Source organism: Ptychodera flava, chromosome 21, assembly GCF_041260155.1.
Source record: "Ptychodera flava strain L36383 chromosome 21, AS_Pfla_20210202, whole genome shotgun sequence".
Lineage (NCBI taxonomy): Eukaryota > Metazoa > Hemichordata > Enteropneusta > Ptychoderidae > Ptychodera > Ptychodera flava.
This window is the reverse complement of record NC_091948.1, coordinates 15,244,042-15,270,014: the sequence shown is the minus strand read 5'-3', so window position 1 is coordinate 15,270,014 and position 25,973 is coordinate 15,244,042. Positions and strand designations below refer to the sequence as shown.

At 35.2% G+C, this 25,973-nt stretch overlaps 1 protein-coding gene and 1 long non-coding RNA gene across 4 annotated transcripts; one reads left to right on the top strand and one right to left on the bottom strand.

Annotated features, from left to right (window-relative positions):
- The first annotated feature begins 7,085 nt into the window (after window positions 1-7,085).
- On the top strand, window positions 7,086-11,312 carry LOC139121501 (uncharacterized). 2 transcript variants are annotated; one of them, XR_011549290.1, is made up of 3 exons: window positions 7,086-8,106; window positions 8,187-8,268; window positions 9,674-11,312. It is a non-coding gene; the product is annotated as an uncharacterized lncRNA (long non-coding RNA). The 2 variants fall into 2 exon arrangements; XR_011549289.1 differs by having other exon boundaries at window positions 7,088-8,106; window positions 8,208-8,268.
- A 10,171-nt stretch (window positions 11,313-21,483) lies between these two features.
- Window positions 21,484-25,310, bottom strand: LOC139121507 (RNA-binding protein MEX3B-like). Of its 2 annotated transcripts, none has more exons than XM_070686418.1 (3): window positions 25,099-25,310; window positions 24,604-24,815; window positions 21,484-24,325 (listed from the first exon to the last, which is right to left on the bottom strand). In XM_070686418.1, exons 1-3 carry the CDS (start codon window positions 25,164-25,166, stop codon window positions 23,001-23,003), a joined length of 1,605 nt encoding a protein of 534 aa, XP_070542519.1. In that variant the 5' UTR covers window positions 25,167-25,310; the 3' UTR covers window positions 21,484-23,000. The 2 variants fall into 2 exon arrangements, with proteins under 2 accessions (XP_070542519.1, XP_070542518.1); XM_070686417.1 differs by having other exon boundaries at window positions 25,045-25,181.
- Window positions 25,311-25,973: the final 663 nt, after the last annotated feature.

Below are 25,973 nucleotides of genomic sequence, written 5' to 3'. Positions count from 1 at the left end.
AGTGCAATTTTGAATTGAAAAGTCCGACACAGATGAATTGCTTTTTTCCAAGGTTCAAATGAGTGTAAAAATAATCATACAAAGTTCTATATTTGTGAATCAATTATGAATTCATGTGCCCCCTACCTTTTAATCAAAATTTAAATGACCACAGCAACTATATACAGATCCATTCCAAAATAGTGGGCAGAAAACCTCAACTGTGATGAGCAAATCTTTTATTAAAATCATACCCCATAAAAAGCAGAAAGATGCATTATGTTCATAAAATAACAAGTGAGACAGCAGCAGCATATTATCCTAGTCATTTCAGAAGGCTAATTGGAAGAAACCATACAAATTTCAACTGGTATATGTCTGCTGGCTGTACCATTTGAAGTATGAACCCTACTACAAAGAGATATTGTTTTATTCAATCAACATTTTGATATGCACTGTTTACCCACTGTCTGCCCACTTGTTGAATGCAAGGAAAAACAGAACTTGTCTCTGTGTACAGATAGAAAACAAAGACATTGCAAGGTCACAATGACATATATATATACACATACTCAATCCATATTTGCACGTACAGTATCAAAAGTCGCGGCTGTTTGTTCAATTGAATGTATAAATAGATTTCTAAAGGCTCCATGGGGGAATATGAATTGGGAACATGCTATAACTTACTGTTTGTGCTTAAGGTAGAACGCGCCTCGTGGACAAATATTCTGACTCAATTTTTTACAATTTGTTCATTATCCAACACATCACTCGTGAGGGCTCATTTTAAAGCTCTTACAATATGAAAAACTTTCACTTAGTTTTTTGAAAATTGGAAATCTTATTTTTCCCCACAGAGTCAACACAGAGATGGTGGCTATTTTGAATTTCAAATATCGGTAAATGTTAGTTAATTTCTTTCTGTAGTACCAAACTGTGCACAGTGACCCCTAATTTTTTTATTGTATTCTTATTGTTGATTTGGAAGAGAATAGTTGAAGGTTTCATTTAAGAAAGTTTGAGCAAAAGATTAAGTCTTTCACTTTCGAGGATACTACCTTAATGTTGATATCAATGTAATTCCATTCAGTTCACCATACCAGTATAACTGTTACTTCTATGTTCTAGCAAGCCTTGAAAAATTATCCACAACAATTTCCCTTAATAACTCTATTTTTTCTCATCAATTTCCATTCAACTGGATACAAAATTCAATCTTACTGCATAAAAAAATGATTATTATTTTGTTGTAGTTTCTTTTGCTTCATAATCTCTTCTATTCATGCATTTAATTGCCCTGTATCCACTGGTTCTCTGTCAAAATACATACACAAAAAATGGCACGAGTTAATTTATATGAAATGTGATATATTAAATAAAATATTAAAAACTATATTTCTGAAACTTAAGAACAGAAATTTTTTACAAAGTTTTCATACCAATACCATCACAATTTATTTGAGCTTGTCTCAAGAAACATTGCGTGATGGGAATCATTTGAAGGCATTATTAAACTCTGCTGTACAGGAGGTACGCGTGCTACTTGAAGAAATTTGATCACAACCATAAAGTTATTTGAAACGGCACATGCTTGAGAATATCCCAAGCAACAGCTAGGTGGACAGAGAAGTCAGCACGTATAGAAATACAAGTAATACCTGCCACCTGGCAACACTTGTTGTACATTAACACATTAAATTAAAACACCCTCAAATCCTGACCGATGGAAAACAGATTACAAAGAAAAAACAAAGGGTAAAGGCTATAAAAGTAGATCCTCATGTGTGAAAAGCTCAGTGGATGGACAGCACGAGCTTACAATCATTATTCACCACCAGGCAACGGAGTTTAGTCTGCTTCCTAAAATAACAATGATCACGGCACAGGTGATTGATGAATGCTTTCATGTGTTTCCGAAGTGCCGTGATTCCAAAAGGGTTCACCTATTCGCAGTCACGCTCAGTGAACTTGTTGTCAATGCTTAACAGAGTGTTAATGTTGGTGTGCAAGCAAGACCAAGTATTAAACAAGAAAGCTTTGAATATAAAGCCCTTGAACCATACTGAATTTTTGCCTACCAATTTGAGAACTTTGTGTTGTCAGCATATTTATAGAACACTGATTTCATAAAAAGTAAATTTTCAATGGTCTTTTTTTAATATTTGATGGAGGAAAAAGAATGGATCTGTCAAGAAACCTGATGGTTACACACTGTTCAAAAATTTTACCTCTGAAGTGAAATTTGCCAAATATTTAATACTTTGCGAAAACCTATCGTCTCAACAGAAAAATGACCGTCTTGTCTCTTTTGACTTTGTGACGGTTTGATATCATACATCCGTTTGACAAATAGGCTGACGGAACTGGAAGTATGACCCTCCTTGCCAACTGTGTCCTTCACTACGGCTACATAGTTTTGTTTGTGTACTTGGCAAAGACAAACAAATCATCCACCAGTTGTTTTTACCTTCACCTGAGCGGCAAGGCAAATCAAGTCTGCCATCGTTGTGAAAGGTCACAGTCATAAAACCAGAAAGATTAGTGCAATTTGAAGGAAACTATAAACTATTTGTGCGACAAACTTTGAGATGTCAGTGGTCAATGGCCATGCAGGCATGTGGTATAATTTTCTCTGGCATAAAAAAATGTTGTGTTTCCTAAGCATGCCCTCAAAAAATGTGATCAGTTGATTGGAATTTTTTTATTTTTTGTTTTTAATGGGGTTTGAATAAAAAAAAAATAGCAATATTTGGCAAAGTCATGTGAGCTTTTCTAAAATGTAAAAAACGTTTAAGGTTGAAGGGTTTTTAATAGAGTACATGTATACACATTCTTTTTATTTGGCCGTAGGGGTACATGACTCATATTTTTAGCTATATGTATATATCTCTATATATCTATCTATCTATAGCTTTCTATCTATCAATAGATACATAAATAGATAGATCAATATAGAGAGAAAAGTCAAGCGGTACCAGCAATCACACCGTTCTTCACTTCAAATTAAAACTACAAGTTTTCTATTTTGATGTTTTCAAAGGTTTAATCCCAGTTCATCATGGTTAAAAGTGGAATAAAGGAACAAAGCACACATATCATGAAAACACTGACAGTTTTAGGAAAATTGAAATAGAAAGATATTCATGCACACTGGAATTTACCATTGTGGGCAATAAAAATGTCTGCACATGTCAACCCTCAGAGTGGAAATGACATCCAGTTAAGATGAAGCACTATGGGAAATGCTGAATTCACACACACACACACACACACACTCTCTCTCTTTCTCTCTTTCTCTCTCTCTCTCTCTCTCTCTCTCTTTCTCTCTATATATAGATATAGGGTAAAAATGACGGTCAGAGTTGATAACAAGTATGGTAAAAATTGATGGTATTTGAGGTACTGAGCACTGTTTTACACAGTAAAGATTTCTGGACTTTAATATATATATATATATATATATATATATATATATATATATATATATATATATATATATATATATATATATATATATATATATATATATATATATATATATATATATTTAATTCTCTGGATGCAGATATATATATATATATATATATATATATATATATATATATATATATATATATAATATATATATGTGTGTGTGTGTGTGTGTGTGTGTGTATAATGCTCTGGATGCTGATATATAAATATGTATATATATATATATATATATATATATATATATATATATATATTATATATATATATATATATATATATATATATATATAATGTATGTATGTATATATATATTTATTTATTTATTTATTTATTTATTTCATTCTCTGGATGTAGATCTCTGAGTTACCACCAAAAACATTTCATTTTTGAAATATTGTTATATGGCTTAAATGTCACACTGCTTTATATGTTATTGCTTCAGTGCTGATGAAATTTCGAATTCATCCCAAACATTCAGGGTTGAAATAAAAATTATGCCCATCTGATAAACACCATGGATTGACAATTAACATATTGATTGATGCTTTAATAAGGCTGGTAATATTACATGTACAACCCTGACTTTGAATGGTATACCAGCACTTGTGTGTGTCCCCGACCAGAGTATTGAAACCGCAGTGATCTTCACTCGAGGGAATATGATCAATGTCAGTGTCAATATAGTCCTTGATATGGATACCGTGACGTCCAAGTAGAATATCCATCAAAATCCATTAATAAAAAGATCATAGAGACTTGAAGAGACCATCAGTCAGATATGATCTAAGACACTATGCTGATACCATATACACATACAGCCGTTCAATTTGCCTCAAAGTTGTCATATAGTTTTGTTGATCACCATTTTTGGTCAATTGTAGTTTGTCATCATGTAGTTTGACAAAAATGTGCCTCTATACATTTGTTTTAACCTGCACGCTTTATCCTCCAGTGTACTACAAACTACAGTGTGGCCGAGAGAGAATTGCATTTCATTTGGACATTGTATTTATATCCTGAAATAGTGTATATTATAATACATATACATACATAAACGAAATGGCATTGACTATGATGATTAAAAAACAAAAGAATCAAGGTCATGAAAATCTATCCTTCATGGTCATATCTCACCAATGATTGTGGGTGATTGTCTTTAAAATGATAAAAAATTCATAATTTCTTATGAGCATTAAACTCATTATATCTAAGATCATTCTGAAATCAATAAACCACAACACAACTGTGTTTGGACAAGGATTTTATTGTGATGGTAATTGAATCTTTGAAAATAGCCATAAATATCAGCCATTCCTAGGTGATTTTTCTTTAATAGTGGCAAAATTGTATATTTTTACTTGTATTTTTCTTTTGGGTCATATCGTTTGAAGGGAATGTCGGTGTTTGGTGACAGTGTATGCTGTTGATCTGATTGGATGAAGCTACAGTGAGGATCATCCCAGCTGGACCTATAGTTGCCTATATGTTATGTTTAGTTTTTTATGCAGCATACACAAGTTGTGTGGATGACTCAAGTCATCTCTGATTACAAACAGGGGCATACATTGCAACGTGAATAAATCTTTTCTTGAAACACATAAATTCTGATACACTTGATCATGTCCTAATTAAGTGAAGAAACACAACAGTCAAGAATGAATTTTCTTTATGGACTCTTTGTAAACTTTTATAGTCTCTCACTTTGTCTAGCAGACACTGAGGCTACAGGCCACACTAATGCTCAATTTTCATGATTTAACAGCCTTTCCAGTTTTCTTCTATGTCCCCTGTCTCACATTTAAGGTAGAACGTGCCTCGGGGACAGATATTCGGACTCTCAAACTTTTACAAGTCTTTTCTGATATACCACTTGTGTGGGTTCATTTTAAAGCTCTTAGTGTAAGAAAACTTTTTACTGGCTTAGTTTTTTGAAGTTTGAAAATTTCATTTTTCTCCATGGAGTTAACACAGGGATGGCTGCCACTTCGAATTTTAAATATCTGTAATACTTAGTTTAATATTTGTTTCTCTAGTACTAAAATTTGTATGATGATCCCCAATTTTTATTCTTGCATGATTTTGAAAGAGAATGATTGAAAGATTCCTTGAGGAAAGTTTGAGCAAAATTTTAAGTCTTTGACTTTCAATGTGCATACTACCTTAAGGTTAAAACTTGAATTACTTTACAAGAGACTGTTTCACTGACCATATACTCTAACAACAACTGTTTGCACACTGTTATTCTTATGGAATAATTACTCCAGTGGAATATTGTTGTTCTGATGTGTTTCTGACGATATTTTTCAAAAAGTCTGACATGCCAGCACGCGTGTACCCACTGACACATTTAACTTGTGACTTCTTTCAGTCAATGTAGGATTTATCTGAAATCTCCTTAGGTAAGCTCTATATCAGTAAAGTTTTCTTGCGAAGGAGAAGACTTTCTTGAGACTCTGTGGCGTGACAATCTCATGCAACCTAGCTGGCACACTGATATTTCTTAGGTCCTGACTCTTGGTTCCAGTCTCACACTGTGACAGCTGTTCATTCTGGACAAGTGTTTGCACTATAATCAAACTTAAGGATGTAAAAAATCATGGCAACTTTACCTCAGGGAGTGAATAGCAAACAAGTAAACAAATAAAAGAAACAGACAGAGGACGACAAGAAATACGTGAACAAATTACAAAAGAGACAATCAGATAGACTAGTATATGTACAGACAAAAGATAAAAAAGAAATGAAAACTTATGAAAAGGTAACAAACAAATAAACAAACAAGTATACAACCTGACTGTCAAGAACAAAGTTACAAGGACCATTTCACAGTAAGGTTATTAGAAGTGTATGATGCAACCCATTAATTGCTCTTCTATAAATATTCATTGTGTATTTATTCAGTCAAACTACCGTCCAGAAAATGAATTGTGAGTTTTTATGATTTCAATGTAAATGTTGCTGCCTGATGGTCACATGGTTAAATTTCAAATTGCTTAGTCAATTCCATTTATATGTGTCATATGTTGAGAATCAATGTGTAATAATTCACCTGACTGTCCAATGTGACTTTGTACTTTTTACCACAATTTAAAATTTATCACAGATACATAAATACACGACAAAACTTATGAAAAATAAAGACATCATCTTTATATTATTTGTTTACTGATCTATTGATTCTAATCCGTAGTCTTCAAGAAGAAAAGTTCCATCGGTCAAAGTCCTCATGACAGTTATTGAAATGGGAGGCAACTTACAGAGAGCCCTCAGGAGGCCTACTTGAGAGAGGAAATCACAGAACTCAGTATAAAAGTTTTACTAGTTTTCTCCTATGTCACTCAAATCAACTTCCCCCTGATAATTACTATTACACTTATGATTGCAGATTTTTAGTTTCAAACACTGCAAAACTGAAAGACGCTTGAAACGGCAGTTTTTTCATAAAGGGAGGCAAGGTGGTTTATATCAGCTGCCAAAGAGGAACCACTCCAACGGCAGAAAGAAAATGGGAAGCGAGCCTCTGATTGAATAATACATGAGAAACAGAACTTGGTTGCAAAACAGATCTACAGCAAAACTTATCTATATTTTTCCGTGGTCATATAGGCAAACAATAATTGAGGCGATAAATTAATTTCAAACTCTGAAAGGTCAAATCTGGTCATTTAAATGGGCAAACAGATTCAGGCAAGTTGCCATTCTTTTTACCAATATCAGAGGGAAGGTCGTTACAAATTAATATACGCTTTATGTTGCAGACATCTTAGGCTCAATTTAGTAGAGACAAGATTCCTCCAAATAATCCATTATGAATCCGGTTACAGTGAACCCATGTACATAGTGGTAGTTTATGTCTGTTTATTGAGTTGGAAATTTTACTGTTTGAAAGGGAAATGAACTTTTTTGTTTGGGGCAATATTTCTCTTTATGGCCTTTCTATTGCCTGATACAGTAGTATTGCCCAGATATCGACTATTACAGCATGTTTCCATGGAAATGGAATGACAAACTTTCATGAAACTGGGAGACAGACATTGATTTAAAAGTGGAAAACTTACAAAATACCTGTAATATTTGGAAGTAATATCAGATTAACACTTGAGCATGAAAGTCAATTTTTGTCTCTTTTATAAAAAATACCCAAGTGAATTTTTTTCTGAGTTTTGATGAAGTTTTGATGAAAATTTTAGCCAATCATGAAATGGGATATCCTTTTGGTCCAAAATTATCATAAAGCTTACAGAAAAATTCATAAAAATTGGTAAAATGTTGCACTGAAATTTTGGTGGGAAAAAATTACAAGCACTCAAAGGGTTAATTTGAATTCTTGAATGTGATGAACTTTGACCTCTGGTCAATTTTAATGAGCGGCAATTGCAATGAATAACCTCCTGTTAGAGTTTTTCTTATCTAGAATCTCAATCATGGAATATGTTTTGACTCTGAGACGTGTTTGCTGAACACACCGCCATTGTGCTGATGTGGTTGGGGAACAGATCTTACAGTCATAATTAGGAATGATCACCAGCAATTTGGTTTCAAGTGTTTGTGATAGTTCTCTATCTGTGAGTTCAGTACATAGAGACCAACAAGAGCTTGATTAGACCCGATAGCACAGTCAAGGAAGTTCAAAAAAGTTATATGAGTCAGGTGAGAATGACACACTGCCACAGTGGACCACTTCAGGTAGTTGAGTATGCGACCTTCACCCTTGGACCATTCCATTTTAGTCTAACCCTTTTGTCTTCTAGGGTGTGGTTGGATCGATAATGTGAGAATCAGGGGTGACAAGGATAAAATATGCCACTACAGGTAAAGTATTTCAAATGTTTACATAGCTGTAGTATATCATGATAACAGAATTCTACAGTGATTTTTGTTTTATCAAGTGACCATGGAAGAAATATTCGCGATGCATGTTAAGTTTTCAGATGTTTCTATAGCAGTAAATATGTAAAACGTTTTTAATAATTTATCAGTAGAGAAACTGATGAACATCCAAGATATAATTGCTAGTTTTCTGTGAAAGATTTTTATCTGTCATCTTAAAAAAATGTTAGTGCAGACATGAATTATAAATTTAGACTCCTTCTGGTAACTCGCACTACATTTCAGCCATTCCAGTGGACATATTTTGTTTCATTTCATGCTGGAAAACATACAGGACTCTTGCCTATATCAGTTTTGGTAATATGAAAAAGGGATGCCGATTTTGTTTCTTTGTTTATTTCTTATTTGAAATGTACATGAAACACACATGCGTTAAACTCTGGGCATTTCTTTGACTTGAGAAAATTTTATAAATTACAACATTTAACACAAAGAGTTTAGGAATCTTAAAACTTGGAGGACACTATGAGATAAAAAGTTCTCTCAATGTTGGTTTTAATCAAAATAAATGAACTTGAAAAACAATGTAAAAATACATACAAATAAAAAGAATGATTAATTCTTTTTGTCTAACGTATGTTCTCATATTTACCATTGAAAAGTGCCAAACAAGTCTCATTTGTTTAAATTCAGCTGTTAATCTGTTCACAATAGATATAAACCTTGTTATGATGACACTTCAAATCCATTTCATGTCATCTTTTTATCCACTTCAATGCTATCTTTTTTTCAATGTCAAAAATACACGTTGTCATTTTCAATGTCATCTCTGCCTATTATGCTGCATTTTTCATGATCAAGGATCATTCAATAATAGAATTTCGCCTGTCAGTCTGTTGACAGATCAATTTGATAACCAGGAAGCTGGGACTGAACAACGATTGACATTTCAAAAATTGTAGGAGTAAAACATCTGTCTGATTGATGCAATAAATTGTATTCGTCTTTCTTATCTCTGGAATTGATATTAAAATACCATGGAATATTATATTTAATAATGAATCTTTGTTTATCATGATTTTAAGTTTTCACCAGGGAATGGTTTTGGAATGAGAAAATTGACACTTTTTTTTAGCTGTTCAGAAAATTTGTTACTCTACTTCACCACCACACTTCATTATAAGTCTGATATTTCTAATGTTAAAAGTTTGCAAATGTGTTAGGGAAAGGTATGAAGGGTCAAAGGTGAAAATTTTGACACACATGTGAGGAAAGGGGGATGTTAGGGAAAGAAACTGAGGTAAAGCAGCAAAATGTGCCAAGAATATTTTCTCTCCAATTTTTGCCAGTTTTTCACTCTGTCTCATTACACTTTTTGCCATTTCAGGTCATGTTTCTGAACTCTCGTAAAGATTTTGTGTCGTCCATTTCAACATCACGGAATGCTCATCCTTGTTATTCAAAGCTGTGTCAGACAAGATTTATCGTTGATACACTGGTTGCATGTGGCAGACCACTGGAGTTAACTGGTTGACTCTTTCCTGCTGGAATTCCACATTATTTTAAATCTGGGTAAAAATGTACGGTGTGAAATTTTTCAGTGCAAATATTTTTTCAATAAGCACCCAATATTGTTTCAGTCACTATACAAAAATAGTAACCTGAAATATTTGATAAAAACTGTTCAAAAATAATCTCATTTTTGATTATTCAAAACACCAGGGAAGAATGTCCTTCAAATATCGAGAAGGAAAAACAATAATCATGATACTCAGAGCAAAGAGATGAAATTACAAAGAGGTGGGTTTCAAAAGATGCATGTTTATAAACTGATATTTGAAATGTCAGGAGTTACACAATACACACTGGCTGGTAGGAGAGCATTCCATGAAGCAGGACAAGTGATAGTAGCTGAAGCATTATAACTACGATTTCTTTATCTACACCCCACACAGTTACCTATTTTCAGAGTTTATCAATGTAGTTTTCCAAATTTTTCTTTGTACTTTATGTCATTTTGGATGAATTCACAGGAGGAGAAAATTTGCAATTTTTGAGGAAGAGAATGGAGAGATAGATTGAACAGAAACTGCAGAAGGCATTACATTTTGAGAAATCAAATCAAAACTTAAAACATTTTCCACATTATCAAATATTACAAATTCATCATAAAACTACTTGACTGCCACAGCTGGATTGACTAATGTCATGACACACAATCAGCAGGTTTTATTTGGAAAAAAAGTTATGCAAATTAATGCCACCATTCAAGATTATTTGAATGGAAGTCATAATAACATAAATACTAAGTGATGTTGACTGATCTGGTTCTATTTACCTTGTCAACAATTATGGTAGAGCCAAATGCATCATGGGTAACTTTCGAGTGAAGAGTGTATATATCAGTGGTGGTGTTGAATGATTGAATACCCTTGACCCAGAGTCCTGTAAGCAGGTCGGCAATCCAGAAAGTTAATTGCTCATTTCACTGTCGTAAAATATCAAAACTAGGTCTTGAGGGAAGATGGAGACACAGCAGAAATCAAACGTGGACAAAGAATGTACACAGCATATCAAATTAAGTTAACACACAAAAATCTAGTTGATGCTCGACTTGCACACCTTAACATCCACATGACTCTTTGATCTGTGCTTGAGGAAGTAGAAACCAGGAAATGGTTTCAGGAAATATGCACCATTGAAAGGTATTGCATATACCAATCAAGGTCGAGGTATGGTGACCTTTAACCCCAGCGCCACATATCTCCATCACATACCTGTCACAGTGGATCTCCCAACCTCTTATCTATTGAAAGAAACAAATACATTGAAAAGATATCCTATTTTACATAGGCTGCAAAAGTCTTTGACATACAGTTGGTAATCATACCTACAATCACTGTCAAAATGGAATTCCTTAGGTTTGGAATGATGGTTGTGACAATCATGAACATGGAAAAAAGTACTGGTTAGAAACCATGCAAAACCACAGCAGGTCTACATATTGGTAGGGTTGTATTAGCACCTGGTACCAATCATATATATAAATATATATATATATATATATATATATATATATATATATATATATATATATATATATATATATATATATATATATATATATATATATATATATATATATATATATAGATATATATATAGTATAGATATAGATAGATAAGATAGATAGATAGATAGATATAGATATATATGTATGTATGTGTGTGCAATTATATATATATTATATATATATATATATATATATATATATATATATATATATATATATATATATATATATATATATATATATATATATATATATATATATATATATATATATATATATATATATATATATATATATATATATAATATATATAGTTGTGTGTGTGTGTGTGTGTGTGTGTGTGTCCAGGACGGGAGAGGAGCACGAATACCTGCATCCTGCTTTTGGTATAATGTCAATACAGAATGTCATCAAAATTTCAACAGAAAATTGTAAACCGACTTTAAGCTTGAGAGAAATAAAAATCTAGTAACCTGACCAATACCCAATAAAAATAAAAATTACTGAGACAAGTCTTTTTTGTCTTTTATACAAAAACTGCAAGCTTTGCCATTTTCAGCTATTTTCACCCAACGACCGACTTTGAGAAAATTGGCTGAACTTAAATTGTTATATATATTGTTACAGGATATAAAATGATTAACACAGTTTGGATTCATCTATTGCGAGAGGTTTAATGAGAAGTGCAGTCAACTTATGCAAATATCAATTGAAACAACACATGATGAAATTTCTGGTTTAGAGTTTAATGAATTATTATCTCTGTTGATATCCTGTTCTGATTCAGTGTGATAAGTTTGATTGTAAAGGTTGATATTAAACAGTTGTTGATAATGCATACCGTGTATGGGAGATGGTGCTGCCCATAACATGACAACCTCATTGCTCAAAATCTACTGTTATCTGACGTAAAATTTATCAGAAACCTTAATAGAAATTTTTGAAATGGTAAAAGGGAAAATTACTAGTATGTACCTTTGATTAAACACATGTTAACATTTGAAATCGCTCTGTGAAATCCACAAAAAACCATCGTTGTGGAATTTTCCCATCAGTCCGACACTCACAAGCCCCTGGATTAGCCCCAGCTGTGGCTCTATGTTGATGTATGACCGAAATTGCAAAAAACATTAAATACCACGGAAAATTCAAATATTACATCATTTGATTGAGAAACAGTTTGAATGATGTCAGAAAACTGAAAGTGCTCTTAATAATGACTCTTATTAATCAGATAAAACCAAGGCGTTAAATTTGTTTATTTTCTTCCTATTCCTGAGCCTCTTTCTCTACAACAAGTTCAACTTCACAAAATATAAAATAATTCTGTAATAAGTAAACCGCAATAGCTGTGATGAAAGAGTAAAATGGCCAAACTTCTACTTGAACACCGTGTTTAATGCTTTCATCCCTATTTTCACTGTGTATTACCGGTAGTTCAGCAACTCTATTCAAAACAATAGGGGGGGTACCAATTGGTACCAGTGAAAGAGTCAGAACCAAACTATCTGGAAAAATTGTTTAATTCTTATCACCAGTAAAAATTACATCAAATGAATGATCCCATGGATTTTCATGCCCAATCCTACATTTTCTGGTTTTATACCTTCTTAACAATTTTTTTTTTACGTTCTAATTCATGTTCACACCCATCATTTGTCTTGTAAGCATTGTGCACGGATGTGTGAGGTGCATTGTTGGCGTTGACAATTGTATTGTATTATACAGCGATTCAATTGTCAACAATAACAATGCAGCTAACGGGTGTACAGCGTGCACTCAAAAGATGAGCAATGGGCCGTTCCAAATTCTGTGGGGGTAGACCAAGAAACATTGCTGATACATACAGGACGAGACTGTTGAAGTTGAAGAGTATATTTCACTGGCTATTTGATGAAATTGAAGTACTGGCTTCAGAGGGACCACGTGCACTCTCGATGAATGTACTTTGTGTTTTTATCCGTTGAAGACACAAGAGAATTTATGATAATTTTTTTAATAAATAATGAAAATGATTCCCAAGGAACAGAATGACAGTAATTCCTGCTGAAGGAAACAAGTAATTTTGTTCATCTTTCCAGACTGTATACTATCTTAGATAACTGTTGTTACCATGAAAACAAAAAAGCTTTGATTAGAAAACTGGACGGAAAAAAAGGGGGATTGTGGACATTTGAATTCATTCGTTCTGGTTCTCTGTGCCTTTGGAGTGAAGTCAATACAGTACATCTATTTTGCAAATCTCAACAAAGCTTCCTGTGGTTTATCAAATATTGATTTGAAGGCTTGATGAGGCCATTCACCTCATGGGGATTGGAATAATGACAGTTTTCTACCAGGTAAATGGCTGTTCCTGAAGAAACCTGAGGATATAGTGAAAAGGAAAACGCTAAAATATGCAGCAGTGAGCCGTCTGTCCACACAAGTGACTTGGCTAATAAATATTTGTTTATAAATTTACAAAATGTCCAAATTTTTTATAAATTCTCACTGAATTAATAAAAATTTCACATTTGATACAATACTTTCAAATTTGAGATACGTGACATTGAAGTACGCAACAGTTGCTTCAGGGAATTTATAACGTCAGCAACAAAGGTTTTTGTGAATTTATAACCAAGCTGATCATTACAGAACACTTATCCTGGGTGTACCGATGTATGACTGCTGGCTGTGATGTAACAAATGAGTAAAGAAAGGTTTGAAAAAGATTTTGGACTCAAATATTATTCAAAAACATAAAGTTTCACATCCAACAATTGAGGTGTACCATGAAGACAACAGAAAAAATTCTCTGAGATAAAACTCATCTTTTAAATATTACTTGTATTATCACATTTGAACAGATTTCTTAACTGTCTCGTAAACTGAGGAGAACTTTCAGAAATCCGAGAATTGATGTTGTTCAAAACTTTCTGACTTTTGGTTTATGTAGCAAACCACTAAACTCTTCGATGTGGGGTACGTAACATGGGACTAAAAAGATTGCAGAATACTGCATTAAACAACACAAACTTGCTTTATACTCATGTATGCCAGCCAACATTAGAAACTCTACGGATTGAAACCACAGTGGTCTTGCCTGGAAATTCAAGACATAAAATATTCCAAAGAACGGTCACGGTTTATCCTGGTACACCATTGTCTGGCTAGTTGTGAAAATATGTATGTGGTACCCAAATAATTGTCTTACGGCTTGTAAAAAAATGCATTGTCCAAAGGTCTATCGTACCAGGTCAATGAATGAAAAAAAATTGTACAGTGCAGCATGGAGCTTGAAACGAATCCATTTCTAGCTCCATGGGTGCAGACAGCAGATAATCTGAGAAATACTGAGTATTTTCTCATGCTCATACCAGTGTGTGTATTTCACTCAATAGTATGATTTCATGTTTTGAGAGTCTGTGTAAAGTCTTTGAGAAAAGAAGGCACCCACATCTCCTTGAATGGATGAATAGAGAGGATGCCATCATGAAATGATTGACAAATATACTTACCTTGTAGACCCTTTCACGACGTAGTGCTGGATTATGGGCTGTAAATTGACCGTAATTTGCACCCATACACTCAATACGTCTACATCCATGCACTATGGGTACCAACCTTGACAAGCTGTGTGTCTGAGCTTGTCAACTGAGCTGATTTGAAAACTGTGTTTTTGCATAACACTCAGATTTCACCTTTGCTCATGAAAGGCATGTGGTGTCATGATTTCAGGTATTACAGCACTGAAACGCCTCAAAAAAAATGACCTACTTCGTTGGGCTCATCATGATAAAAATGCAATTTCTCAGTTCCAGTGTCACAGCTTTCAATATACCTGAACATAACAACACATTAGCAATTTCAATTGACAATCACAAAAGGTAGAAGAAAACTATTATTAGAGTATTTGTCACGTAATCGATTGTGATCTAATCACTGACATGTCAGAGACAAAAGAAAGAAGAACAACTGCTCCAGAAACAAGGCCAATTATACCCAAGGTCGGTGAACCTCTCTACTGATTTAAGTCGTGGGTGACTATAATATTTGTATCAACACATTCTATAAAACATGAGAAACTCATAAATCCTATATTTCATGGCTTCATGGTGTATACATAAAGAGGAACCTGCATCTTACATGGAACGACAGTGACATTGAACTTAGATTTTTTGAACATGATATCTTGTAAAATCTGTTGTAAACATTTCTTTTGAAAACTATTGGAGCTTTTACTGGAGAGTCTGGTTAATCTTTGTGTCCATGGTATTTCAAAAAGATAGTGCATGACTGGCTGCAATTTCTGGTTATTGTTCTTGTCACACACACACACACAAACAATCTTTATATTGTGTCCCATACAAATGTGTCTGATCCGTATTCTCCGACTTGATTTGGCCACTATATCAACTGGGGAGAAAATGCCAAGCAAAGTAGTGACTATGTTAAATACAATCATATACTTGAAACAGTCAAACATGTGACTTACGATACGGTTTTCACCTCTGCTAAGCTTCGGCCATACATTGGTCCCGCTGATGTACTTGTTTATAGATTTTTTTTGCGATGAACATTTGCTAAACTTACATGCTCTGAATTTTCACATTATCATTTGTCGTCTGACAGCAAACTCATTTTCACTGATTGTGAACAAGTTAGAATTCGTTTTCTCCTTCACATGTAAACGAGAGTTGCTGGGTTGCCAGGTTAACTTTTCAAGTTACATCATAAACTATTAACCCTTTGAGCGCCAAAGTCAATTTTTGTCGCCTTTATAAAATGTAACCCAGTCAAATTTTTTTCAGTTTTTTGCCAAAATTTTGATGAAAAACTGTAGTCAATGAAATGTAAAACCCGCTTGGTCCAAAATTATCAAAAAAATTTCCTGAAAAATTCATAAAAACTGATAAAATGATGCACTTAAATTTTGGCGGGAAAAATTACAGCACTCAAAGGGTTAAAGATGTAACAGAAGACTGGCATCACCTTATCGCCCAGGAAAGAATTCGACAGCAACGCAGGGAATCGTTACATAAATTAACATATATCCATTTATCTATGCATAATATTCCACTGTAAAAAATCTAAAAATATTTGCCATTTTTTTGGTGATGAATTCAAATGTGCAATTTGTCCAATACATTAGATTTGCACGTTCAAGTATGCCATAAAAAAACTTAAGAAGAGAGAAAAGAGGACAAATACTACAAAACAACCAGACATGATGACAATAACATGATGAGAATTTAAACCTTGGTAAACTTGTCATGTTTTGTATGCAGGCACTCTATATAGATTCCTGCAAAGTAGAAAGCTTTTTTCCCTGTCGATGATATCATGTAGTATGGTAATTTGGAAAATATACACAACTGGAAATTACATGCACAGATGAGAGTTTATATACTGTGCTCAATTCTGCTTACAGTTGTGATAATGCAATGATATTTGCTGTTTAAATGCAACTACAGTGTATATTTTCATGTTTTGCTTTGTTTAGGGCAGAACCCCAGTAAACCAGGGCTCCCCATGGTTAGTTGGAATATAAATATAATTGTCCGGGGATTCCCAAACCAAATACCCAAACCTTAGCAAAAACAGTGAATACAAACAATGTCAAATGTGATAATTCTTCTGACTTCATCAGAGTGTACTGGATATGGTCACTTCTAAAAAAATACAGGAAAGACGGAAGGTTGGCGATGAACTCTCATGGCGAAATCAGGAGTCACAACTATGCAAAACTGAAAACACATCCCATAGGGTTTCCAAATATCAACTTCCATCTCGTAGTCATCCAATGTACACACAGCAGTTCATGTTCCAATCTCTGTCCATCATTCAATATTTCTTTCATGGGCTAGAGGAACCGTTTTTTTTGTGTGTGTAAGAAAGTCTATCATCTTAACTCGATTCATCCTGGCATGTCTATGCCAGCCAACACGAAAATTTCAACAATGCTCTTTATCATCAGTATATAATCAATGTGAAGGTATACAGTACATTATACAAACACGTCTGGGATTCGGACCAATACTGAAACAACACAGCTATAATGCTCACTGTGAATTTAATACCTGTGACGGGAAAGTAAAGACACTCCACTGGACCAGAAATATGTATTTTCATGTCCTTGTGACAAGAACCTTCCAATTCAATTGAATAGAATAGGGTGAATATTTGTGGATAAAAAAATATCAGAACCACTAAACAGGAATCCCACCACAATAGAATCACATTTACCTTTGTGGAATACATAATGTTGTCATTGAGAAAGGTTGTTAGCCTTGACTAGTTTCTACCTGGCTGAATGATTTTATAACCTTCACCTGTGCATAATGGGGACAGGACCTCTCTTCCTAGCTGTTGGCATCTAGTTAATGACATACATATTAACTAATATGGTCCATTGTCCCTAGAAACAGGAAGTTATTTTTGTTGGGTAGAGGGGGGTTAGACAATGACATCCAGTGAAGTGTTACAATACTTCTGTCCCTCTTTGTTAAGAAACTGCCATGTTTTGTTAAAAAGAATTTTTGAAATTTTTGAAAAAAATATTGAAACTGTATTTTGTTAAAAGGATTTTTGAAAAAAAAAATCGTTCAGGGTATGAAACAGTTTTGGCAGTTTTTGAATTGTACCAATGAGATGTTCTGGTACAGCAGAAAATTACAATTTCTCTTCAAAGCTGTCATAAATGACCTTGTTCTCATTTGGGGAATTCTGGGTATAATACTGTTGTCACAAGTACCTTAGTAACACATTTGCTGATAAAATTAATCTGACTTCTTAGAAATTATGAAAACGCAGTGACTATTAATGAAGCATTTTGTTGTTTGCATTCTACGGTACCAGGTTGAGTCACAGAATTTTTCAACTAATTGCCCATCTCAAGTCAGAGTATCAGGCCATGAGGCTATCAACATTCGTTGAGCTTTCGTCTGTACACCAGGTTTTGTAGAACTTTATCCAAGGACCAAGTGTTGAGCTGTTCTAGAAATTACACCACAAGAATGTTGGTCAAACTTTTATGACATGCTTGCAGGTTCAACTTCCAACTGAGAGGGTTTTAAAATGTGTGGTCTTACAGTTTCCTGGGTAAAAGAGCTCTCAAGACAAAATATTGGAAAGGACACCAGTTTCTATCAAATTGTGGTGAATGGTCATTCCAACATTGTGTGATAACAGTCTATGACACAAACCCATCTGAAATTGTTTTCAGGTGTTCAGCAAGTGTGATTTCAAGTCACGTGTGTTACATTAGAGATTTGCTTCAACCAGAGACAGACTCGAGTCTCACGCAATGCTTAGAATGCTGGGTCACACTAGCAGTAGACTGCACTAATTGTAAGTTGAAGGCCAACCATTTGATTTAGTACCTTGCTAGTGTGCCAGGCTCTACCTGGTCAGAATACTTAATAAGCAGAAAGGAGGGCCGAATGCGAACTACGTTTACACACGTTCAGTAATTGTTGCAAGCACAGCAGCTGAGGTCTTGTCTCTGGCGATTTAAAAGCTGATCTCTCCTAAATACAAGTATGCATGACAACGCACATTGGAATTCCAATATGGACCACTCAGCGTGTAACATAAATACCAAATTGAGACACCACCTATATCCTTGAAATCTGATAATATTGTGATCATTTGGATTTTTTAAGGGCAAGAGACGAGTGTTGTCCACTTACTCTTCAGACTCAGAAGGGATATAGTCTAACAGCAGCCAGGAATGTCAAGTAAAAGATGTCTGACATGTCTGGAGAATTAAAGAACAACGACAAAAGGCTAGAAAACCAACAGATAAACTCGAGCTTTTCGTCAGTTCATTAGAATTCAGTTCACATCCGCATGTTCTCTGATTCACATCTTTAGCAAAGTATGTGCACTCCACGGTTGGCCCTAGCCAATCTGCTTTAAATTCAAACATTCAGACTCCTCTGCCCTAAACCTGACAGGTTTTTCATCGGAAATTCTCCCCGAGCAGAGGTTGTGAATCAAAGCTAAGTGCTAAAAGCTGCAATCTGGTGAAAGGCGAACACAAAGTGAAGGGGGGGGGGGGGAATTTGACATGAGCAAATCACATGGTTGGTCAAATTGCAGTCAGTCTCAATTTTTTTTTCAAATTGACTAAAACATAGTAACATGGGTTTGATCAGAGATGGTGGTTTATTGCAATAAGGACATTGACGTGTGAGTACAGACACTTATATTGACAAAACTTCATTGGCGTAGAATATAACAAAGCTGGTTTTGTTGTTGTGAAAGGTCATTCAGAATTTCAGCACACCTTTTGTATGTACTTGTTTAAACTTACATGACAAAACTTGGACTGCTCTCAAAACAATCATTAAAATGCATGACCTTGAGGTCACTTGTTCCCTTATAAAGGTAGAGGACTTCAAACATGAGGAACATATTTTGTAAGACACATCAGATGTACAGTTACCGGTAAAATTTTAACAAAATTTACAGATATATGTTGTCTAGTCAGCGCATACAAATCCAATCAGTTGATATTCCAACAATGTCAACACCAAACCCTTTTTTATCAGGTTTTTTTTTGACAAAGGGAAGTCAGTCAGAGTCCACATTGAAAACATGATTGAATGTCAGTCCAATAATGATAGAACAAAAGGGCAAATCACTCCTCTAATTGGAACATGTATTATAAAACCAATGAAATTGCCCAGTCCCATCCAAGGGCTATGCATTTTGATTCTGAACAGTGAGTAGTTCATCCTTATGACTGCTGGTGACAGTAAAAGGCAAGCTTAATTTCCATAAGAAAGGCAATAGTTTATGGCCAGACAACAGTGGTCATTTCATCTATTGTGGCCATGCTATTCAATCCAAGGCTGTTGTTATTCAAAATAATATTGCCTGGGGTCAAAATTACTGATGAATTCCTCCTTCAAAATAACTATGTTACTTTTTATCTCTTGAATAAGATTCACGTTTGAGCACCTTTAAATAGCTATTACACAAACTGCCTTGATATGCTTTCACTTCAATAATTTGAAACATCAACGTTCACTTGTATAGGCTAATGTAAAACTTCAAATTTTGGGTCATCCGAGTGGGTAAAAACAAACTGCAAATTTGTGTTTGACTTGGCAAAGTCAACCAGACTACCACATATCACAACATTAAAGTTTTTCACACCCGTTACAACTTCCATTTGTGCCTGAATAATCAAAATGAATCCTAATTGAATCCTGACATGAAGATCAATTGGCCCTGTATAATTCTGGCCACTGAACAAAAAACACACCTGCACCAAGGGGATTTAACACAATATGCACATGAATGCCCCAGACTAACAGATGAAGTGTTATGCAACAGTGATTAAGAAGCCTCATTTGCATGACGTTTCTGCTCACAGCAACACTCATTTGTCTGAAGGATAAAAGTATTTTTCAGCATCATTTTGTATTGTTGTAAATAAAAGGCCTACTGGCCTCTTGAAAAGGACTGTACTGTTTTCAGTGTGAGAATGCAAAAAAAATTAGGTGATAATACATGTGAAACTTGAAGTTCAACATTTTCATTGAAATATGACAGGGATAACAAGAAAACAATCTGCTCATGATTTAGCGATGGGGAATACCAACTTCTGACACAGATTATGATTTTATAAATAAATGCGAGGGTTCATCATACACCGTGGGGATTTCAAAGAGTTAATTTATCACAATTTTGTCTTTGAACAGAAATGGAAGTATTCACAAAATTGATGTTACTGAATTTGTGTGTATTGCTAGTTTTCGGTTCCACACTTGACATTAAACTTGGAATGGCCCTGATAGGCAAAATATTTAATCTGCACGCACTCCCATGCAAGTCTTTACTGGTACACCAGTATATGAAATCCTTCACATTACTGTTCCCAATCAATAGTGGTTGAAAGTTCATCTTTGTGTTTGAGTTGCATAATTGATGGGTTTCTGTCAGACAATGCAATTATCAAAATTAAAATTGCAAAGATGAGCTGACAAAGTATGCTTTGGGAACTGAATTGCTCAAAAAAAAGCTCTGTAATTACAAGATATAGAGAATTTTTACAACTGCTGAAAGATTTTAAATGAGCATATTCACTAGATATAGTATTATCACAGAACAAATTTCAATGCTCAACATCTCTCTTAGTTCAGGAATAAATCTTTAATGCTTGTCATAATGAGAATATCAAGCAGGTGCATTACACAGATACAAGGATGGAAAAAGTTCTGCCAGCAGATATTAGTAATACTTTGAATACTCACAAAAACTGTATAATTAGTGAAGTTTTATCCCTTGATATTAACAGTGTGGAGAAAAACTGTATAGTTCTTTATATAAACATACAACTTTTAATAAATCAAAAAATGTAAATACTGAATATTTGGTTTATTACATGGTACTGATTGGCTTGGTATGCAGCGACACCATGTCAACTGCTGATTTGAAAGGAATTAGTATTCAAAGTCCGTCACTCAGAATAAGTCCATCAATACTGCTACACGAGCCTGTACAATTCACTCAATAAAGGCAGATGCAATGGCAATGTAATGCAAAGTATGGTGATATGTCATGCCAGAGTACACAAGCTGTGCAATTTAAGTGACCTTTGCAATAGTTCAGCCTCATACATTTGAAACTTTTCAACATGGCTATTAGAATTTTTCGGGCAGCTCAAAAAATGCACAACTTGCTCTAAGGCATGCATGACACCATGGTATTTTTGGTACAAAATAAAACAACAAAGGACATATATAAACAAGACATTCACAGAACATGGCACCTAGAAAATGTTAAAACACTACACTTTTAAAAACTTAATGTAGAAGAACTTTTACTTTAATGACAGAAAAATAAAACTTTAATAACAATTCCATAATTCTCAAGTCTCAGCAAATATAATAATATTAGTATATCTGGCCATTTCTGGTAACAGGCCAAAAAAATAAAAAATATTTGCATTTGTATTAAACTTTGTTCAACAGTATATTTTTGGTCATGTCTCACACCTACATATACATAAACTGTTTGTAAATAATATATTAAAAATAAGTAAATTCTAACTATAGTGCAACGGAATTACCATATAGTCAGTCGCTATTTATACAAATAATATATATGTTAGAACAAGAAATGCATCATTTATTTCAAAAATTCCTTTTTTTTCAATTATTTTAATTAAATTCCCACTTTGGGCAACATCATTTTTAATTCAACAATATAGAATAAAATAAGTCTATTTATATTTTTGGACTATAAAATATTTGCTGGGTAAAATATACTTTTTAAAACCAAATTTCAATTATATTTCAATACTTTATATCCATATCCCAAAATGAAAAAAATTGTCATAATTTGTGATAATTCATAAATGCAACTAACCATCTGATGCAGATTGCAAGCCTTTCTAAATAAAGCTCTGAACCCAGCGACGTTGAAAAATCCAAATTAAATTAGACTCTTATTCATGTAAACATCTTAGTATGAAATAGATTTCTTATGTTCAAAGAATAAAATATTTTTGTAGTTAAAGTTATAATATTCTTGTGTAAGTTATAGGCATATCCATTCATTTTTAAGTCAAAATTCTCGTATTCCTTTTAAATTTGAATATTTTTATGGGTTTTGAATGTATAGTTTTTATGCAAATGCTAAGTTTTTACTAAGAAAATATACGAATTGCCTGAGTGATAGTCTGGTGGCAGACGGGGCACTCGGGATCAGACTTCTCCATCAAACGATTGGCACACTCCATACAGAATAGGTTGTGACCACAGGGTACAAGAGCGGCTATGATTTCACGGTCATAACACATAAAACACTCTTTCTCCTTCTTAGGACGCTGCATAGAACCAGTGGAGTTAGTAGGGCTAGTTGAGGCAGAAGTGCTGCTTGACCCAGAAGAGGTAGTTGTTGGGAAACTATTGATGATTGGTGAAAATGACGATGTCATGTTGGACAGCCCTCCACTGAGGGGGTCACTATGGATACGGCGAGCTGGTGGATGCTCTCCTGGATTGCCCACTGATGGCCCCTCTAGTGTAGAGGCAGATGAGATGCTGCTGCTACGACGTGGTATGGATGTGGCAGTGGTAGCTGGCACATTATACATGGTATTGCGACCAAGACCCCACATATTTGCAGACAATGGAGAATCATAGCTGCTCACATCGATGCCTAAGTCTGGTGAGACTTGCGATGCAGAGTTGAACAATGAATATCCATTAGTTGTGGTGGTGCTAGTGGTGGTTGCAGTATTGGTGATGAACGGGTCGGCATTGGGATTGAACTCACTTATCTTTGGATTGAACTCTCTGATTTTCGTAGTACCATTGGAATTGGCAAAACTGAAGATATCACTTGCTGTGTGAATGCCATTTGAAGAAGCATGTTGATTTTGCAAGAAGTTATTGCTATTTCCATAGGAGTTGCGGGCAGAGCTACCTGTGTACAGAGAGCTACCCATGTCACCGCCTCCATTCATAGAACCTACAACCGTGTCCGTGCCATTGCTGGCGAAATCGTTGTCGTCGGCAGTGGAGTCGATCAAGCCGCCAGTGCGCATAGCTATGTGGCTTTCTATTTCTTCTCGAGCTCTTTCAACGTTTTCCGGCAAACCGGTGACTTCGAAAACGGGCTCTTTCTCTCGGCTCGGGGTGACGATGTACGTGTGCGTTTGTTGTTGGATCCGCTTAATGGTAGCTCCCTTAGGGCCAACGACTAGCCCAACTACGCGATACGGCACGCGAACCTGTATGGTTGTCATACCTGGCGTATTCGGACCTGGTGGACCGGGAGCAAGCGAACTGGCGTTGTTTTTGCGACTAGCACGAATTTGACTAAAGTGTTCCGCGGCGGAGAGAATCTCTCGTCGGGCCATTGCAACATCTTCTTTCCGGCCTGTTACCACAAACACTGGCTCTTCTCCACGCACTGGGGTCTTGATGTAAGTGTTAGTTTTCGCCCGCAGAGCCTTAATTTTGCACCCTGCAGTATAATCGAAAGAAACGGGCATTAAGAAATTTAAGTTACCCTTTTAGTCGGAACGGCAGTTGTGATATTTCACTTATTAAATACAAAACAAGTTATGGGATGAGTCAGCTGCAAACATAGCGCGAACGCTGCATATTACATGTATTACTAAAAGCCATTGTGAGTACATGACGACACAGCGTAGCGAGCTTGTTCGCACTGAACATGGCCGAACAAAAACTAACACTCAACTCTGTTGAAAATCAGTCAAACTTCAATGAAACTACACCTACCTTGTCTTCCTACGATTTCAGCAACATGCTCCGAACTGGGTACCGGCACGCATTCAGTCATGTTAACGCTTTTCTTCAACCTGTCGTCGAAAGCAGACCTATCGTCTTCGTTGCCGTCGTGGAGAGTCAACACGGAGTTCAAATCGAGAGCAAGTAAGGCTTGCTGGTCTTCTAGCCCTGGCCCATTCCGCTCCATTTCAGGGAAAAGTGAACTAGGCATGATTGGGAAAAGGGACAGGAGTACAAAAACTGGGTAAATATATAAAAATAAAGGTAAATTTTGTAGAGGTTTTCTTTGAGTTATTGGGCGAAGAACAGGCCGTGCTATACCGTGCGCGGCAAAACCGCTCACTGCCTCACTAAAGCAAAATCTAACTGCACTACAGTCAAAATGTGCTCGTGACGTCACAGCTCAATGAACCATTTCAAACTACACCTTACAAAATGTCTGATTGGCCACATTCGCGTCCAAGAAGTGTTGGCAAAGTGTAGTACCTTGAAAGCTGAGGGAGCCAAGACAACAGAGCCAAATTGCCACACGTCTGCATGGGAATGGTAGCCATCTTGAACTGCCGAAAAGTTGTCCGAAACACAAATTGTGCGAAAAAAATGCCACCTGATAAAAAATACCCGGTACTCCAAGCAGCGAATCATACTGCTCGACACAAAATAATATTGGCAATCCACGGCCACAAACTGGGATGCCTGTTCTGGATCACGTGGTTATTACACACGTTTGTGATTGGTCTGTATCATTGCCAAGGTGTGTCTAATTTTGGCGGGGCCGACTAGCATGACAAATCTGAATTTTGTCTAACGAAATTTGACCAGCACCCTGAAGAACGCATTGGTCTTGTTACATTCCTCCTTGGATACGCCACATATCCCCTGCGCTTAGAGTCAGCTGTTTTGTATGGGGAAGCTGTGGTGATTCCGACTAAAGGTTTATGAAACTGTGTAGTTATAAATGTACGTGACGCAACTGAGTATCTAAGAGATGTTTACTCTCGCTCAACCACACCTAAAAACTGATTGCGTAGCGCTAGCGAACATGTTATCCGGCCTTGGACTCGAAACTCATCAAAACGTCGATGTTAAAGTGATGTGCATGTGTTTTAGGTTGCGCTCAAAAGCTGTAATTTTCAGTTTCACCAATATCATTTTATAGAACCGTTTTTTTTTTTGTTTTATGATTCAGGCGAGGACAGATACCACATCATGGCGGGGGATTACTTCACGTATGATGAATTCTTGTTGTGTGTTTGTTTCTATTTATAGGTGTATCGTGAGGCACTGTTTTAATTCATTAGATTATGAAAAGGTTTTCAAAATCTTTGAGCAATTTTTTCGCAGTGTTTCTTCCCTCGAGA

What these genes read in the sequence shown, in the direction of transcription:
- LOC139121507 (XM_070686417.1), bottom strand. Translation starts at nt 25,166, where the DNA reads ATGGCTACCATTCCCATGCAGACGTGTGGCAATTTGGCTCTGTTGTCT. An exon ending in TGTGGCCAATCAGACATTTT is followed by an intron (nt 24,816 to 25,044) that starts GTAAGGTGTAGT and finishes AATCATGCCTAG; the next exon opens with TTCACTTTTCCCTGAAATGG. An exon ending in TGAAATCGTAGGAAGACAAG is followed by an intron (nt 24,326 to 24,603) that starts GTAGGTGTAGTT and finishes ATTATACTGCAG; the next exon opens with GGTGCAAAATTAAGGCTCTG.